At 42.9% G+C, this 20,224-nt stretch overlaps 1 protein-coding gene across 2 annotated transcripts in view; it reads right to left on the bottom strand.

Annotated features, from left to right (window-relative positions):
* LOC111837148 (metabotropic glutamate receptor 4-like) overlaps nt 1-20,224 on the bottom strand; it is a 222,035-nt gene that overhangs the window by 15,941 nt on the left and 185,870 nt on the right. For both annotated transcript variants that reach the window (XM_023798995.2, XM_023798994.2), the window contains exons 8-9: nt 2,453-2,589; nt 157-1,092 (exon numbers count right to left, since the gene is read on the bottom strand). In XM_023798995.2, the coding sequence (XP_023654763.2) occupies nt 157-1,092; nt 2,453-2,589 (1,073 nt within the window). The remainder of the gene's footprint in view (nt 1-156; nt 1,093-2,452; nt 2,590-20,224) is intronic.

The following is a 20,224-nucleotide window of genomic DNA, read 5'->3' as shown; positions in this document are numbered from 1 at the left end:
CTGTGTTCTCAAAAATTTTACCAAAATCGCTTTGGTTCAACGTGCCTGCTGAATAAATCTAAGGTTCGTGGTTTGGTAGAAACCTCATAACCAGCTTGTTTGGACAGCTTGGTGTGAAAACAGACACCGTTCCTCACCCGAGCCGATCAATCCCACCTTCTCTGTGGACTGCGACGTCCCGAAGAAGATGGGGATGAATGCGAGCCAGACGATGCAGGTGGTGTACATGGTGAAGCCGATGGGCTTGGCCTCGTTGAAGGTCTCAGGGACGCCGCGCGTCTTGATGGCGTAGACGGTGCAGGTGACCATGAGCAGCATGCTGTAGCCCAGCAGGCAGATGAGCGACAGGTCCGAGATGTCGCATTTCAGCATGCCGCGTGCCAGGACCGGGTTGGCCGTGCGCTGGTCCTCGTAGTCGATGATGGCCTGTGAGGGGTCCACCCCGAACCACACGCAGACGCCCAGCAGCTGCACCGAGATGAGGCTGAAGGCGATGACCAGCTGGGAGGCGGGGCTGATGAAGCGGGGGGCGCTGACCGACCGCTTGCCCTGCTCGAAGATGCGGTAGATGCGGTTGGTCTTGGTGAGCAGCGCCGCGTAGCTGATGCTCATGCCCAGACCCAGGAAGATGCGCCGCAGCGAGCAGACGCCCACGCCGGGAGTGGAGATCATGAGGAAGGTGGTGGCGTAGCAGAGGAAGATGCCCGTCAGGAGCACGTAGCTGAGCTCGCGGCCTGAGGCCTTGACGATGGGCGTGTCGTTGTAGCGGATGAAGGTGGCCACCACGAAGAGCGTGGCCAGGATCCCGAAGACGGCCAGCAGGACGGGGATAACAGCCCAGGGCGAGCTCCACTCCAGCTGCACCACGGGGATGGGCTGGCACGCCGTGTGGTTCTTGTTGGGCCGCAGGTCGAAGCGGCACATCTTGCAGGTGTAGGTGTCGGCCTGGTACTGGTAGCCGTCGCAGCGATCGCAGTGCCAGCAGCACGGCATGCCCTTCACTGTCTTCTTCCGCTCGCCCGGGCGGCATGGCTGGCTGCAGATGGAGGGGGGCACGTCCTGAACTCCACCCGGCCAAAACATGGAGCCCACCTGTCCGGGAGGATGCAGAGAGTGATGCACTGGGACACATTAGTCACCTAAAGAATTATATAATTAGTAGCTGTGTTTAGAAAATCTCAAACCATGCCTTTCCACCAGGCCAATGGCGGGGGGCCCCAAAGTGACTTTTAGAGTGGGGCCCCAGAAATAGGAAATTGGCCCCTGTACATGAAATGCCAGCAGATTCACGTATCATCATATGGCTGAAGATTTTAAGGAGCAGGAACGTCTCCACACAAAAGTTCTGAACTTGAAAGCCTAAATGTCTAAGTGCTAACTTAAAGCATTATCTCAAAAGTTCCTTAATAGCTTAGAATGACTGAAACAGCAGTGCCTGAGTAGTACTCTGTAATCTTTTTAAAGAGCTGCAAAGAATATCGCTAACATGGACAATTCAATTAAGTTATTTAGTGGATTAACAATGAGTTCAATCATTTTTTTTCTCAAAGCAACAGACAGCCGAAAACAGACAGCAGAATCAAAGGCGACGCGTGTGTGTGTGTGTGTGTGTGTGTGTGTATGGGGGGGGGTATAGTGTTTTGTTCACCAGCTAAACATATTTCATTCCTCCCCATTGATTTTCACTTTGAAATTATATTATCGCACAACTGGGAAATGCTTTGATTTAATTTTAAATGACATTTTGATGCAAACCTCCATTTCATGTGAACTTTTGTGGTACGTAACAGGTTCTCGTCTGGCTAAACTGACAATAAAACTAACAACCACAGTGGCATGAGCAACGTAGAGAGATCTTCAGTCTTGTTTCCCTCTGGTTGAGCTATTGGCTTCAGACCTCCAAGGTTAACTGCCACACTGGCGTCTGAGGAACAGCCCAGCGAGTAGCGATTACGGCCCTATCGCTGGGTCCTCTGCCAGGATATTGCCTCCCTAAATTGCCACCCAGACACCTGGTCTTCCTGGGTTTTTGACGGCTTCGTAGGAAAAGGTCAGTCGAAACCGACTCACTAGTATAATTCACAGCTTGTTGCTGGTGGAGACATTTTTATTGTTATACACACACACATGCATACCCACATACACACACACACACACACACTCCCAAAAGGAATTGAATTTCTAGGAAACAACTGACTGTACACAGGAACAACACAATCCCAAACAGGAACACTGAAGTTGAGGTACACAGCAATCCGTTGGTGGAGCGTTACCAGAATCATGAAGAACATTCTGGAAATAAACAATAAACATTGCATGGTGTCTCTTTGATCACTGCAGTCTATTGCATCTTGAAGCATACTGAGCCGTGTATCGTGAGCAAAGCACTGAAAATTTGCATCTCCCCAAAGCAGGGAAACCCGGAAACACGGGTCTCCGTCGGGTAGCTCACCTCCAGATGAAGCTGGTCAGTCCAGTGGCCGATGACCTTGTATTCGGCGGTTCTGTTCCTGATTTGGTACTGGTAGATTTCATAGCGACCGGGGGCATCCCCGTTATGGTTGAAAACCACGGGGTTGCCAGCGATGCCTGTAGGAGCACGGAGGAGGGGATGTTCACTGAAGATCACACATCTGCTTCATGATCATAAAACGTGTTTAAGGCTGATGGGAAAAAGATCGCCACCTTACACCATTAAAATACCAAGATACACATAGAAACTAAACATAATGTTAATGTCATGAATTGATTTGTTCACAAATCCGTTGAATGTCCAGGTAGATGCTTTTAAACAATAATACCAGCAAATTCAACCTGATAAATCTGCCTGTGCACGCTGGGGGTGCCTTATAAAGGTCATTGTTGCCAGCTTATACTTGACTTCACGCAGAAACAAAGCCAGCTCCCGCTGTGGGGGAGATAATGTGGGTGATTGATGGTGTGAACCGTGTCTGTGAGTCTGGCTTGACACGTACCGATAACCTTCCCGATCACGGTATGTCACAGATACGCTCCATTTTCACCAGGATGTGATCTGGGAGGCGTTAGAAGACCACGGCAGCAAACTCATTACGTCTTTCAGGTAGTTGGTGTCCACCAGAAAATGATCATTCCAAGAAACAAGGAAATACTGAAACATTATGGATGTACTGGTGTTGTGGAAACAAACCTCATTCTTTACAAAGTGTAATAGCCTGGCTGCACAACATTGGGGCAGAACCTGCTCAAGTGTGACGCTATCATTTACACCCATTATCGAGAGTGCAGAGGGTAAAGCAGCATTTAAGGATGTGGACTCATAAACCCAAAGTTTCCCAGTTAGAGTCCCTGAATTTCTGAAGTGAAATATAGAGCGGAGTGAACCAAATTAAATCTGCGTGTTTCTGTGGGAAAAGATTTTAGCCGAACGACGGACAAGTGAGTGCCGATGGGAAGACCTGTCTGGAAAGGAACACTGAATAATAATAATAATAATAGATTACATTTATATAGCGCCTTTCACAATCCCAAGGTCGCTTTACAGGAGGGAGAAAAAGAATCAGTAATCAGGAAGAGACAGTAGAGAAATGTTCAAGGAAACAAATGCTATTAGTTCAGATTTCAAATTAAAGGAGGAAGAACAATTACGGAGAGACTGCGGAAGAGAGTTCCATAGTCTGAGGCCGTGAATGTTAGCAGAGTGCCGGTCCGGATGGAAACGCGAGGCTGGGGCCTGAAAAATCCCCGCCTGCGGGTCCCTGCAGTGAGCACCTGGGGGATTAAACCCCCAGCCCTTACACCCAGCTCCTCGGGATCACAGCGGTACGACACGCTCACTGCAGGGCCTGGGGCACCCAGGTGGCAGGGATTACAGCATCATCTCATGAACTGTCTAAAATCGAAACACTGCAGCACAGCCAACGACGAGGATCTAATAGGCTGGATCTCACCCTCACCGCCATGTACATATCTGTATGAAACGAAACTCTAGGTGACATTCACACAAGTATAAGAACAGGTGCATTGGAATGTGTCAGTTTTCAGATATCCCATCATGCTCTATTTTTTTAAAGGCACACACACATATAGAGGTGAGAGTGAAGCTTGGGGCTTTTTTTCAGCAAGTTAGGGGCTGTGCTCAAGTGCGCCACTGAGATGTTATGTGAATCTATAATGTGATCATCTCCACCCTTTTCCTAAAGGGTTTGAGAATGAGAGCTTGTGAAAGAATAGGGTCAGTGAGAAGAGCGGCGGTTGATGCAGGACCACAGAGAAGGATGTGTCTGAAAGCTGTGATCTCCAGGCAGGTCTGCCCCGTGGTCTCTGGTGGAGTGCTAACGCTCTGGAGACAGTGGTCAGGCTGCTTCATGTCATAATTCCTGTCACTGCTGAAGGATAAAGACATGTTTCCTAATTTAAAGCGTTCACAGAGAACTGAGCATTTCATCAGAAAAAAGCAGCTTTTTAGCCACATTGGAACTGAGATGAACATATTTAAAGCAGATAAACCAAATCAGCCAGCGAGTTTCTTAGTTGGCAAATTCTCATTAGTGAAAGGAAAGCTTCCAGTCTAGCATTTTGCTTCTCAGCATGAAATGCAGTCATAATTCAGCGTAAATAGAATGGAAACTGTTACCTTCTGTATTCAATTATATACTTTGGAATTTCCTCTGACTGTGGAATTTTATTATCCAGTAGAAATATATACTATACTCATACTACTCGCTCCACAGTCTATAAATACTAATTCTGCAACATTTCATGATATTGTTACAAAAACATTTAACATTTAATTTGATATATGTAATATATACTATTATACTGTAAAATAACATACGTAAGAGATTTTTTTTGCTTGCATTGATGAATATGATACCCAGAGGTCATGATCAAAAAAATGAAATTGCAGATACAAGTGGCCCCGTAATGACTTTTTGAGTGGGGCCCCAGAGACAGGGGCCCCTGAGGGTGTGAGCGTATAACTGTAGGAGAAACAGGAGCCCAGTTATGCCAACACTGCCTGCTCCTCCCCGTCTCCTGCATCATCTCCTATCCCCCCGCCCGTCTGGAGAGGGCGGCTTGCTGATCGGGTCTCGGCCTGTAATTTAAAGCGCCGTTCAGCAGATGCATGGCCTCCCTTGCATTACTCCTCACATTCAGTCCACGACGCACCCACATTTCCACCCCCCACCCCCCCCCCATCTCCATTGTGTCTCACGCTGCGTTCTTCACCGTGCTGTCACGCCACGTTGCTTCCTCGGCAGTGACGAAGCATCGCTTCTGGGCCCCTGATCAGGGCCCTAAATCCCCTGAAAAATGCCCCAGGGGGGCTGAATGGACGGCTGACCATGTGCTCCGACCCCAAACTTCGCTCTCACCTCTATCTGTGTGTGCGTGTCTTTAAAAAAATAGAGCATGATGGGATACGTCAAAACTAACAGATACCAATGTACTCATATGTGTATAAATGGGAAATAAAGCAACGCTTAATATTGGTATTTTTTTCTTCCGGCTCTTGAACACACCATGCTGGCCAGGTTTGGAGAAACTGCGCACCTTTCCAAAGTCACACAGTGTCTCAGCCTGGTTTTTCTTACAAAGCAGCATGAAGTCTCAGCACTAACTTCATCAAGACTCTTCTGCTGCGTTTAAGTGCTGTTTCTCTTTTGGTTTGTTGATTCCTCTCCTGACTCATCTCTCGCATAAATTAGAAACATGCTTTGATGCATTTTTATTGTCTTACATCAAAGGCCTTAGCTTAGTGGAGCTGTTTGAACTACAAGTCTTTACAAACCACTTTAGAGTCCAGTGATTCTCGTATTTTTCTGATGGACGCATACAGTCTGAATGTCCGTCCGGAGTAATGAAAGTTCACGATCTGAGCTAATGGTGCTTTGAGGATCCGTAAGTGGAAGAGTAAATGACACACGTGTCCAGCAAATTCTGAGCAGGCACTCTGGGTACGCTTTCTTGCTTATTTTCAATGATGGTATGACAATATCTTGTTTTCAGAGGTGGGTAGTTCAGAGTAAAAATCCTGACCAAGATTTTGTTTCAACCAACCCGTTGAGTACTGTGTTATACTCAACTATTCGGTTGAAACAAAATCTTGGTCTGGATTTTTACTCTCTGGACCTGAACTACAGTAGTTGGAAAGTAGGCAATATGCTACTAAAGCATGCTGAATTTTGTTTTCTCGTCCGTGTGGGGACCAGAACTGTCATAAAAACACATGTTGATGTCTAGATATGCCATAGTTTTTCTAACCCTAACCCTAGGTTTAGTTTGCTAACCCTAATTTGGGGCCTTAGGGTGAATCAACAGGTAGTTGGAAAGTAGGCAATATGCTACTAAAGCATGCTGAATTTTGTTTTCTCGTCCGTGTGGGGACCAGAACTGTCATAAAAACACATGTTGATGTCTAGATATGCCATAGTTTTTCTAACCCTAACCCTAGGTTTAGTTTGCTAACCCTAATTTGGGGCCTGAGGGTGAATCAACAGGTAGTTGGAAAGTAGGCAATATGCTACTAAAGCATGCTGAATTTTGTTTTCTCGTCCGTGTGGGGAGCAGAACTGTCATAAAAACACATGTTGATGTCTGGATATGCCATAGTTTTTCTAACCGTATCCCTAGGTTTAGTTTGCTAACCCTAATTTGGGGCCTTAGGGTGAATCAACAGGTAGTTGGAAAGTAGGCAATATGCTACTAAAGCATGCTGAATTTTGTTTTCTCGTCCGTGTGGGGAGCAGAACTGTCATAAAAACACATGTTGATGTCTAGATATGCCATAGTTTTTCTAACCCTAACCCTAGGTTTAGTTTGCTAACCCTAATTTGGGGCCTTAGGGTGAATCAACAGGTAGTTGGAAAGTAGGCAATATGCTACTAAAGCATGCTGAATTTTGTTTTCTCGTCCGTGTGGGGACCAGAACTGTCATAAAAACACATGTTGATGTCTAGATATGCCATAGTTTTTCTAACCCTAACCCTAGGTTTAGTTTGCTAACCCTAATTTGGGGCCTTAGGGTGAATCAACAGGTAGTTGGAAAGTAGGCAATATGCTACTAAAGCATGCTGAATTTTGTTTTCTCGTCCGTGTGGGGAGCAGAACTGTCATAAAAACACATGTTGATGTCTGGATATGCCATAGTTTTTCTAACCCTAACCCTAGGTTTAGTTTGCTAACCCTAATTTGGGGCCTTAGGGTGAATCAACAGGTAGTTGGAAAGTAGGCAATATGCTACTAAAGCATGCTGAATTTTGTTTTCTCGTCCGTGTGGGGACCAGAACTGTCATAAAAACACATGTTGATGTCTGGATATGCCATAGTTTTTCTAACCCTAACCCTAGGTTTAGTTTGCTAACCCTAATTTGGGGCCTTAGGGTGAATCAACAGGTAGTTGGAAAGTAGGCAATATGCTACTAAAGCATGCTGAATTTTGTTTTCTCGTCCGTGTGGGGACCAGAACTGTCATAAAAACACATGTTGATGTCTAGATATGCCATAGTTTTTCTAACCCTAACCCTAGGTTTAGTTTGCTAACCCTAATTTGGGGCCTTAGGGTGAATCAACAGGTAGTTGGAAAGTAGGCAATATGCTACTAAAGCATGCTGAATTTTGTTTTCTCGTCCGTGTGGGGAGCAGACCTGTCATAAAAACACATGTTGATGTCTAGATATGCCATAGTTTTTCTAACCCTAACCCTAGGTTTAGTTTGCTAACCCTAATTTGGGGCCTTAGGGTGAATCAACAGGTAGTTGGAAAGTAGGCAATATGCTACTAAAGCATGCTGAATTTTGTTTTCTCGTCCGTGTGGGGAGCAGAACTGTCATAAAAACACATGTTGATGTCTGGATATGCCATAGTTTTTCTAACCCTAACCCTAGGTTTAGTTTGCTAACCCTAATTTGGGGCCTTAGGGTGAATCAACAGGTAGTTGGAAAGTAGGCAATATGCTACTAAAGCATGCTGAATTTTGTTTTCTCGTCCGTGTGGGGACCAGAACTGTCATAAAAACACATGTTGATGTCTGGATATGCCATAGTTTTTCTAACCCTAACCCTAGGTTTAGTTTGCTAACCCTAATTTGGGGCCTTAGGGTGAATCAACAGGTAGTTGGAAAGTAGGCAATATGCTACTAAAGCATGCTGAATTTTGTTTTCTCGTCCGTGTGGGGACCAGAACTGTCATAAAAACACATGTTGATGTCTAGATATGCCATAGTTTTTCTAACCCTAACCCTAGGTTTAGTTTGCTAACCCTAATTTGGGGCCTTAGGGTGAATCAACAGGTAGTTGGAAAGTAGGCAATATGCTACTAAAGCATGCTGAATTTTGTTTTCTCGTCCGTGTGGGGAGCAGAACTGTCATAAAAACACATGTTGATGTCTAGATATGCCATAGTTTTTCTAACCCTAACCCTAGGTTTAGTTTGCTAACCCTAATTTGGGGCCTTAGGGTGAATCAACAGGTAGTTGGAAAGTAGGCAATATGCTACTAAAGCATGCTGAATTTTGTTTTCTCGTCCGTGTGGGGAGCAGAACTGTCATAAAAACACATGTTGATGTCTGGATATGCCATAGTTTTTCTAACCCTAACCCTAGGTTTAGTTTGCTAACCCTAATTTGGGGCCTTAGGGTGAATCAACAGGTAGTTGGAAAGTAGGCAATATGCTACTAAAGCATGCTGAATTTTGTTTTCTCGTCCGTGTGGGGACCAGAACTGTCATAAAAACACATGTTGATGTCTAGATATGCCATAGTTTTTCTAACCCTAACCCTAGGTTTAGTTTGCTAACCCTAATTTGGGGCCTTAGGGTGAATCAACAGGTAGTTGGAAAGTAGGCAATATGCTACTAAAGCATGCTGAATTTTGTTTTCTCGTCCGTGTGGGGAGCAGAACTGTCATAAAAACACATGTTGATGTCTGGATATGCCATAGTTTTTCTAACCGTATCCCTAGGTTTAGTTTGCTAACCCTAATTTGGGGCCTTAGGGTGAATCAACAGGTAGTTGGAAAGTAGGCAATATGCTACTAAAGCATGCTGAATTTTGTTTTCTCATCCGTGTGGGGAGCAGAACTGTCATAAAAACACATGTTGATGTCTGGATATGCCATAGTTTTTCTAACCCTAACCCTAGGTTTAGTTTGCTAACCCTAATTTGGGGCCTTAGGGTGAATCAACAGGTAGTTGGAAAGTAGGCAATATGCTACTAAAGCATGCTGAATTTTGTTTTCTCGTCCGTGTGGGGAGCAGAACTGTCATAAAAACACATGTTGATGTCTAGATATGCCATAGTTTTTCTAACCCTAACCCTAGGTTTAGTTTGCTAACCCTAATTTGGGGCCTTAGGGTGAATCAACAGGTAGTTGGAAAGTAGGCAATATGCTACTAAAGCATGCTGAATTTTGTTTTCTCGTCCGTGTGGGGACCAGAACTGTCATAAAAACACATGTTGATGTCTAGATATGCCATAGTTTTTCTAACCCTAACCCTAGGTTTAGTTTGCTAACCCTAATTTGGGGCCTTAGGGTGAATCAACAGGTAGTTGGAAAGTAGGCAATATGCTACTAAAGCATGCTGAATTTTGTTTTCTCGTCCGTGTGGGGAGCAGAACTGTCATAAAAACACATGTTGATGTCTGGATATGCCATAGTTTTTCTAACCCTAACCCTAGGTTTAGTTTGCTAACCCTAATTTGGGGCCTTAGGGTGAATCAACAGGTAGTTGGAAAGTAGGCAATATGCTACTAAAGCATGCTGAATTTTGTTTTCTCGTCCGTGTGGGGACCAGAACTGTCATAAAAACACATGTTGATGTCTGGATATGCCATAGTTTTTCTAACCCTAACCCTAGGTTTAGTTTGCTAACCCTAATTTGGGGCCTTAGGGTGAATCAACAGGTAGTTGGAAAGTAGGCAATATGCTACTAAAGCATGCTGAATTTTGTTTTCTCGTCCGTGTGGGGACCAGAACTGTCATAAAAACACATGTTGATGTCTAGATATGCCATAGTTTTTCTAACCCTAACCCTAGGTTTAGTTTGCTAACCCTAATTTGGGGCCTTAGGGTGAATCAACAGGTAGTTGGAAAGTAGGCAATATGCTACTAAAGCATGCTGAATTTTGTTTTCTCGTCCGTGTGGGGAGCAGAACTGTCATAAAAACACATGTTGATGTCTGGATATGCCATAGTTTTTCTAACCCTAACCCTAGGTTTAGTTTGCTAACCCTAATTTGGGGCCTTAGGGTGAATCAACAGGTAGTTGGAAAGTAGGCAATATGCTACTAAAGCATGCTGAATTTTGTTTTCTCGTCCGTGTGGGGAGCAGAACTGTCATAAAAACACATGTTGATGTCTAGATATGCCATAGTTTTTCTAACCCTAACCCTAGGTTTAGTTTGCTAACCCTAATTTGGGGCCTTAGGGTGAATCAACAGGTAGTTGGAAAGTAGGCAATATGCTACTAAAGCATGCTGAATTTTGTTTTCTCGTCCGTGTGGGGAGCAGAACTGTCATAAAAACACATGTTGATGTCTGGATATGCCATAGTTTTTCTAACCCTAACCCTAGGTTTAGTTTGCTAACCCTAATTTGGGGCCTTAGGGTGAATCAACAGGTAGTTGGAAAGTAGGCAATATGCTACTAAAGCATGCTGAATTTTGTTTTCTCGTCCGTGTGGGGACCAGAACTGTCATAAAAACACATGTTGATGTCTGGATATGCCATAGTTTTTCTAACCCTAACCCTAGGTTTAGTTTGCTAACCCTAATTTGGGGCCTTAGGGTGAATCAACAGGTAGTTGGAAAGTAGGCAATATGCTACTAAAGCATGCTGAATTTTGTTTTCTCGTCCGTGTGGGGACCAGAACTGTCATAAAAACACATGTTGATGTCTGGATATGCCATAGTTTTTCTAACCCTAACCCTAGGTTTAGTTTGCTAACCCTAATTTGGGGCCTTAGGGTGAATCAACAGGTAGTTGGAAAGTAGGCAATATGCTACTAAAGCATGCTGAATTTTGTTTTCTCGTCCGTGTGGGGAGCAGAACTGTCATAAAAACACATGTTGATGTCTAGATATGCCATAGTTTTTCTAACCCTAACCCTAGGTTTAGTTTGCTAACCCTAATTTGGGGCCTTAGGGTGAATCAACAGGTAGTTGGAAAGTAGGCAATATGCTACTAAAGCATGCTGAATTTTGTTTTCTCGTCCGTGTGGGGACCAGAACTGTCATAAAAACACATGTTGATGTCTAGATATGCCATAGTTTTTCTAACCCTAACCCTAGGTTTAGTTTGCTAACCCTAATTTGGGGCCTTAGGGTGAATCAACAGGTAGTTGGAAAGTAGGCAATATGCTACTAAAGCATGCTGAATTTTGTTTTCTCGTCCGTGTGGGGAGCAGAACTGTCATAAAAACACATGTTGATGTCTGGATATGCCATAGTTTTTCTAACCCTAACCCTAGGTTTAGTTTGCTAACCCTAATTTGGGGCCTTAGGGTGAATCAACAGGTAGTTGGAAAGTAGGCAATATGCTACTAAAGCATGCTGAATTTTGTTTTCTCGTCCGTGTGGGGAGCAGAACTGTCATAAAAACACATGTTGATGTCTGGATATGCCATAGTTTTTCTAACCCTAACCCTAGGTTTAGTTTGCTAACCCTAATTTGGGGCCTTAGGGTGAATCAACAGGTAGTTGGAAAGTAGGCAATATGCTACTAAAGCATGCTGAATTTTGTTTTCTCGTCCGTGTGGGGACCAGAACTGTCATAAAAACACATGTTGATGTCTAGATATGCCATAGTTTTTCTAACCCTAACCCTAGGTTTAGTTTGCTAACCCTAATTTGGGGCCTTAGGGTGAATCAACAGGTAGTTGGAAAGTAGGCAATATGCTACTAAAGCATGCTGAATTTTGTTTTCTCGTCCGTGTGGGGAGCAGAACTGTCATAAAAACACATGTTGATGTCTGGATATGCCATAGTTTTTCTAACCCTAACCCTAGGTTTAGTTTGCTAACCCTAATTTGGGGCCTTAGGGTGAATCAACAGGTAGTTGGAAAGTAGGCAATATGCTACTAAAGCATGCTGAATTTTGTTTTCTCGTCCGTGTGGGGAGCAGAACTGTCATAAAAACACATGTTGATGTCTGGATATGCCATAGTTTTTCTAACCCTAACCCTAGGTTTAGTTTGCTAACCCTAATTTGGGGCCTTAGGGTGAATCAACAGGTAGTTGGAAAGTAGGCAATATGCTACTAAAGCATGCTGAATTTTGTTTTCTCGTCCGTGTGGGGAGCAGAACTGTCATAAAAACACATGTTGATGTCTGGATATGCCATAGTTTTTCTAACCCTAACCCTAGGTTTAGTTTGCTAACCCTAATTTGGGGCCTTAGGGTGAATCAACAGGTAGTTGGAAAGTAGGCAATATGCTACTAAAGCATGCTGAATTTTGTTTTCTCGTCCGTGTGGGGACCAGAACTGTCATAAAAACACATGTTGATGTCTAGATATGCCATAGTTTTTCTAACCCTAACCCTAGGTTTAGTTTGCTAACCCTAATTTGGGGCCTTAGGGTGAATCAACAGGTAGTTGGAAAGTAGGCAATATGCTACTAAAGCATGCTGAATTTTGTTTTCTCGTCCGTGTGGGGACCAGAACTGTCATAAAAACACATGTTGATGTCTGGATATGCCATAGTTTTTCTAACCCTAACCCTAGGTTTAGTTTGCTAACCCTAATTTGGGGCCTTAGGGTGAATCAACAGGTAGTTGGAAAGTAGGCAATATGCTACTAAAGCATGCTGAATTTTGTTTTCTCGTCCGTGTGGGGACCAGAACTGTCATAAAAACACATGTTGATGTCTAGATATGCCATAGTTTTTCTAACCCTAACCCTAGGTTTAGTTTGCTAACCCTAATTTGGGGCCTTAGGGTGAATCAACAGGTAGTTGGAAAGTAGGCAATATGCTACTAAAGCATGCTGAATTTTGTTTTCTCGTCCGTGTGGGGACCAGAACTGTCATAAAAACACATGTTGATGTCTAGATATGCCATAGTTTTTCTAACCCTAACCCTAGGTTTAGTTTGCTAACCCTAATTTGGGGCCTTAGGGTGAATCAACAGGTAGTTGGAAAGTAGGCAATATGCTACTAAAGCATGCTGAATTTTGTTTTCTCGTCCGTGTGGGGACCAGAACTGTCATAAAAACACATGTTGATGTCTGGATATGCCATAGTTTTTCTAACCCTAACCCTAGGTTTAGTTTGCTAACCCTAATTTGGGGCCTTAGGGTGAATCAACAGGTAGTTGGAAAGTAGGCAATATGCTACTAAAGCATGCTGAATTTTGTTTTCTCGTCCGTGTGGGGACCAGAACTGTCATAAAAACACATGTTGATGTCTAGATATGCCATAGTTTTTCTAACCCTAACCCTAGGTTTAGTTTGCTAACCCTAATTTGGGGCCTTAGGGTGAATCAACAGGTAGTTGGAAAGTAGGCAATATGCTACTAAAGCATGCTGAATTTTGTTTTCTCGTCCGTGTGGGGAGCAGAACTGTCATAAAAACACATGTTGATGTCTGGATATGCCATAGTTTTTCTAACCCTAACCCTAGGTTTAGTTTGCTAACCCTAATTTGGGGCCTTAGGGTGAATCAACAGGTAGTTGGAAAGTAGGCAATATGCTACTAAAGCATGCTGAATTTTGTTTTCTCGTCCGTGTGGGGAGCAGAACTGTCATAAAAACACATGTTGATGTCTAGATATGCCATAGTTTTTCTAACCCTAACCCTAGGTTTAGTTTGCTAACCCTAATTTGGGGCCTTAGGGTGAATCAACAGGTAGTTGGAAAGTAGGCAATATGCTACTAAAGCATGCTGAATTTTGTTTTCTCGTCCGTGTGGGGAGCAGAACTGTCATAAAAACACATGTTGATGTCTGGATATGCCATAGTTTTTCTAACCCTAACCCTAGGTTTAGTTTGCTAACCCTAATTTGGGGCCTTAGGGTGAATCAACAGGTAGTTGGAAAGTAGGCAATATGCTACTAAAGCATGCTGAATTTTGTTTTCTCGTCCGTGTGGGGACCAGAACTGTCATAAAAACACATGTTGATGTCTAGATATGCCATAGTTTTTCTAACCCTAACCCTAGGTTTAGTTTGCTAACCCTAATTTGGGGCCTTAGGGTGAATCAACAGGTAGTTGGAAAGTAGGCAATATGCTACTAAAGCATGCTGAATTTTGTTTTCTCGTCCGTGTGGGGACCAGAACTGTCATAAAAACACATGTTGATGTCTGGATATGCCATAGTTTTTCTAACCCTAACCCTAGGTTTAGTTTGCTAACCCTAATTTGGGGCCTTAGGGTGAATCAACAGGTAGTTGGAAAGTAGGCAATATGCTACTAAAGCATGCTGAATTTTGTTTTCTCGTCCGTGTGGGGACCAGAACTGTCATAAAAACACATGTTGATGTCTAGATATGCCATAGTTTTTCTAACCCTAACCCTAGGTTTAGTTTGCTAACCCTAATTTGGGGCCTTAGGGTGAATCAACAGGTAGTTGGAAAGTAGGCAATATGCTACTAAAGCATGCTGAATTTTGTTTTCTCGTCCGTGTGGGGACCAGAACTGTCATAAAAACACATGTTGATGTCTAGATATGCCATAGTTTTTCTAACCCTAACCCTAGGTTTAGTTTGCTAACCCTAATTTGGGGCCTTAGGGTGAATCAACAGGTAGTTGGAAAGTAGGCAATATGCTACTAAAGCATGCTGAATTTTGTTTTCTCGTCCGTGTGGGGACCAGAACTGTCATAAAAACACATGTTGATGTCTGGATATGCCATAGTTTTTCTAACCCTAACCCTAGGTTTAGTTTGCTAACCCTAATTTGGGGCCTTAGGGTGAATCAACAGGTAGTTGGAAAGTAGGCAATATGCTACTAAAGCATGCTGAATTTTGTTTTCTCGTCCGTGTGGGGACCAGAACTGTTATAAAAACACATGTTGATGTCTAGATATGCCATAGTTTTTCTAACCCTAACCCTAGGTTTAGTTTGCTAACCCTAATTTGGGGCCTTAGGGTGAATCAACAGGTAGTTGGAAAGTAGGCAATATGCTACTAAAGCATGCTGAATTTTGTTTTCTCGTCCGTGTGGGGAACAGAACTGTCATAAAAACACATGTTGATGTCTAGATATGCCATAGTTTTTCTAACCCTAACCCTAGGTTTAGTTTGCTAACCCTAATTTGGGGCCTTAGGGTGAATCAACAGGTAGTTGGAAAGTAGGCAATATGCTACTAAAGCATGCTGAATTTTGTTTTCTCGTCCGTGTGGGGACCAGAACTGTCATAAAAACACATGTTGATGTCTAGATATGCCATAGTTTTTCTAACCCTAACCCTAGGTTTAGTTTGCTAACCCTAATTTGGGGCCTTAGGGTGAATCAACAGGTAGTTGGAAAGTAGGCAATATGCTACTAAAGCATGCTGAATTTTGTTTTCTCGTCCGTGTGGGGACCAGAACTGTCATAAAAACACATGTTGATGTCTAGATATGCCATAGTTTTTCTAACCCTAACCCTAGGTTTAGTTTGCTAACCCTAATTTGGGGCCTTAGGGTGAATCAACAGGTAGTTGGAAAGTAGGCAATATGCTACTAAAGCATGCTGAATTTTGTTTTCTCGTCCGTGTGGGGACCAGAACTGTCATAAAAACACATGTTGATGTCTAGATATGCCATAGTTTTTCTAACCCTAACCCTAGGTTTAGTTTGCTAACCCTAATTTGGGGCCTTAGGGTGAATCAACAGGTAGTTGGAAAGTAGGCAATATGCTACTAAAGCATGCTGAATTTTGTTTTCTCGTCCGTGTGGGGACCAGAACTGTCATAAAAACACATGTTGATGTCTAGATATGCCATAGTTTTTCTAACCCTAACCCTAGGTTTAGTTTGCTAACCCTAATTTGGGGCCTTAGGGTGAATCAACAGGTAGTTGGAAAGTAGGCAATATGCTACTAAAGCATGCTGAATTTTGTTTTCTCGTCCGTGTGGGGAGCAGAACTGTCATAAAAACACATGTTGATGTCTAGATATGCCATAGTTTTTCTAACCCTAACCCTAGGTTTAGTTTGCTAACCCTAATTTGGGGCCTTAGGGTGAATCAACAGGTAGTTGGAAAGTAGGCAATATGCTACTAAAGCATGCTGAATTTTGTTTTCTCGTCCGTGTGGGGAGCAGAACTGTCATAAAAACACATGTTGATGTCTGGATATGCCATAGTTTTTCTAACCCTAACCCTAGGTTTAGTTTGCTAACCCTAATTTGGGGCCTTAGGGTGAATCAACAGGTAGTTGGAAAGTAGGCAATATGCTACTAAAGCATGCTGAATTTTGTTTTCTCGTCCGTGTGGGGACCAGAACTGTCATAAAAACACATGTTGATGTCTGGATATGCCATAGTTTTTCTAACCCTAACCCTAGGTTTAGTTTGCTAACCCTAATTTGGGGCCTTAGGGTGAATCAACAGGTAGTTGGAAAGTAGGCAATATGCTACTAAAGCATGCTGAATTTTGTTTTCTCGTCCGTGTGGGGACCAGAACTGTCATAAAAACACATGTTGATGTCTAGATATGCCATAGTTTTTCTAACCCTAACCCTAGGTTTAGTTTGCTAACCCTAATTTGGGGCCTTAGGGTGAATCAACAGGTAGTTGGAAAGTAGGCAATATGCTACTAAAGCATGCTGAATTTTGTTTTCTCGTCCGTGTGGGGAGCAGAACTGTCATAAAAACACATGTTGATGTCTAGATATGCCATAGTTTTTCTAACCCTAACCCTAGGTTTAGTTTGCTAACCCTAATTTGGGGCCTTAGGGTGAACCAACAGGTAGTTGGAAAGTAGGCAATATGCTACTAAAGCATGCTGAATTTTGTTTTCTCGTCCGTGTGGGGAGCAGAACTGTCATAAAAACACATGTTGATGTCTAGATATGCCATAGTTTTTCTAACCCTAACCCTAGGTTTAGTTTGCTAACCCTAATTTGGGGCCTTAGGGTGAACCAACAGGTAGTTGGAAAGTAGGCAATATGCTACTAAAGCATGCTGAATTTTGTTTTCTCGTCCGTGTGGGGACCAGAACTGTCATAAAAACACATGTTGATGTCTAGATATGCCATAGTTTTTCTAACCCTAACCCTAGGTTTAGTTTGCTAACCCTAATTTGGGGCCTTAGGGTGAATCAACAGGTAGTTGGAAAGTAGGCAATATGCTACTAAAGCATGCTGAATTTTGTTTTCTCGTCCGTGTGGGGACCAGAACTGTCATAAAAACACATGTTGATGTCTAGATATGCCATAGTTTTTCTAACCCTAACCCTAGGTTTAGTTTGCTAACCCTAATTTGGGGCCTTAGGGTGAATCAACAGGTAGTTGGAAAGTAGGCAATATGCTACTAAAGCATGCTGAATTGTGTTTTCTCGTCCGTGTGGGGAGCAGAACTGTCATAAAAACACATGTTGATGTCTGGATATGCCATAGTTTTTCTAACCGTATCCCTAGGTTTAGTTTGCTAACCCTAATTTGGGGCCTTAGGGTGAATCAACAGGTAGTTGGAAAGTAGGCAATATGCTACTAAAGCATGCTGAATTTTGTTTTCTCGTCCGTGTGGGGAACAGAACTGTCATAAAAACACATGTTGATGTCTAGATATGCCATAGTTTTTCTAACCCTAACCCTAGGTTTAGTTTGCTAACCCTAATTTGGGGCCTTAGGGTGAATCAACAGGTAGTTGGAAAGTAGGCAATATGCTACTAAAGCATGCTGAATTTTGTTTTCTCGTCCGTGTGGGGACCAGAACTGTCATAAAAACACATGTTGATGTCTAGATATGCCATAGTTTTTCTAACCCTAACCCTAGGTTTAGTTTGCTAACCCTAATTTGGGGCCTTAGGGTGAATCAACAGGTAGTTGGAAAGTAGGCAATATGCTACTAAAGCATGCTGAATTTTGTTTTCTCGTCCGTGTGGGGACCAGAACTGTCATAAAAACACATGTTGATGTCTAGATATGCCATAGTTTTTCTAACCCTAACCCTAGGTTTAGTTTGCTAACCCTAATTTGGGGCCTTAGGGTGAATCAACAGGTAGTTGGAAAGTAGGCAATATGCTACTAAAGCATGCTGAATTTTGTTTTCTCGTCCGTGTGGGGACCAGAACTGTCATAAAAACACATGTTGATGTCTAGATATGCCATAGTTTTTCTAACCCTAACCCTAGGTTTAGTTTGCTAACCCTAATTTGGGGCCTTAGGGTGAATCAACAGGTAGTTGGAAAGTAGGCAATATGCTACTAAAGCATGCTGAATTTTGTTTTCTCGTCCGTGTGGGGACCAGAACTGTCATAAAAACACATGTTGATGTCTAGATATGCCATAGTTTTTCTAACCCTAACCCTAGGTTTAGTTTGCTAACCCTAATTTGGGGCCTTAGGGTGAATCAACAGGTAGTTGGAAAGTAGGCAATATGCTACTAAAGCATGCTGAATTTTGTTTTCTCGTCCGTGTGGGGAGCAGAACTGTCATAAAAACACATGTTGATGTCTAGATATGCCATAGTTTTTCTAACCCTAACCCTAGGTTTAGTTTGCTAACCCTAATTTGGGGCCTTAGGGTGAATCAACAGGTAGTTGGAAAGTAGGCAATATGCTACTAAAGCATGCTGAATTTTGTTTTCTCGTCCGTGTGGGGAGCAGAACTGTCATAAAAACACATGTTGATGTCTGGATATGCCATAGTTTTTCTAACCCTAACCCTAGGTTTAGTTTGCTAACCCTAATTTGGGGCCTTAGGGTGAATCAACAGGTAGTTGGAAAGTAGGCAATATGCTACTAAAGCATGCTGAATTTTGTTTTCTCGTCCGTGTGGGGACCAGAACTGTCATAAAAACACATGTTGATGTCTAGATATGCCATAGTTTTTCTAACCCTAACCCTAGGTTTAGTTTGCTAACCCTAATTTGGGGCCTTAGGGTGAATCAACAGGTAGTTGGAAAGTAGGCAATATGCTACTAAAGCATGCTGAATTTTGTTTTCTCGTCCGTGTGGGGAGCAGAACTGTCATAAAAACACATGTTGATGTCTAGATATGCCATAGTTTTTCTAACCCTAACCCTAGGTTTAGTTTGCTAACCCTAATTTGGGGCCTTAGGGTGAACCAACAGGTAGTTGGAAAGTAGGCAATATGCTACTAAAGCATGCTGAATTTTGTTTTCTCGTCCGTGTGGGGAGCAGAACTGTCATAAAAACACATGTTGATGTCTAGATATGCCATAGTTTTTCTAACCCTAACCCTAGGTTTAGTTTGCTAACCCTAATTTGGGGCCTTAGGGTGAACCAACAGGTAGTTGGAAAGTAGGCAATATGCTACTAAAGCATGCTGAATTTTGTTTTCTCGTCCGTGTGGGGACCAGAACTGTCATAAAAACACATGTTGATGTCTGGATATGCCATAGTTTTTCTAACCCTAACCCTAGGTTTAGTTTGCTAACCCTAATTTGGGGCCTTAGGGTGAATCAACAGGTAGTTGGAAAGTAGGCAATATGCTACTAAAGCATGCTGAATTTTGTTTTCTCGTCCGTGTGGGGACCAGAACTGTCATAAAAACACATGTTGATGTCTAGATATGCCATAGTTTTTCTAACCCTAACCCTAGGTTTAGTTTGCTAACCCTAATTTGGGGCCTTAGGGTGAATCAACAGGTAGTTGGAAAGTAGGCAATATGCTACTAAAGCATGCTGAATTTTGTTTTCTCGTCCGTGTGGGGAGCAGAACTGTCATAAAAACACATGTTGATGTCTGGATATGCCATAGTTTTTCTAACCGTATCCCTAGGTTTAGTTTGCTAACCATAATTTGGGGCCTTAGGGTGAATCAACAGGTAGTTGGAAAGTAGGCAATATGCTACTAAAGCATGCTGAATTTTGTTTTCTCGTCCGTGTGGGGACCAGAACTGTCATAAAAACACATGTTGATGTCTAGATATGCCATAGTTTTTCTAACCCTAACCCTAGGTTTAGTTTGCTAACCCTAATTTGGGGCCTTAGGGTGAATCAACAGGTAGTTGGAAAGTAGGCAATATGCTACTAAAGCATGCTGAATTTTGTTTTCTCGTCCGTGTGGGGAGCAGAACTGTCATAAAAACACATGTTGATGTCTAGATATGCCATAGTTTTTCTAACCCTAACCCTAGGTTTA

Source organism: Paramormyrops kingsleyae, chromosome 18 (assembly GCF_048594095.1).
Source record: "Paramormyrops kingsleyae isolate MSU_618 chromosome 18, PKINGS_0.4, whole genome shotgun sequence".
In the NCBI taxonomy this organism is placed as follows: Eukaryota; Metazoa; Chordata; class Actinopteri; order Osteoglossiformes; family Mormyridae; genus Paramormyrops; species Paramormyrops kingsleyae.
Note: the sequence above shows the minus strand (reverse complement) of the source record. Positions and strands in the feature narration are given on the sequence as shown.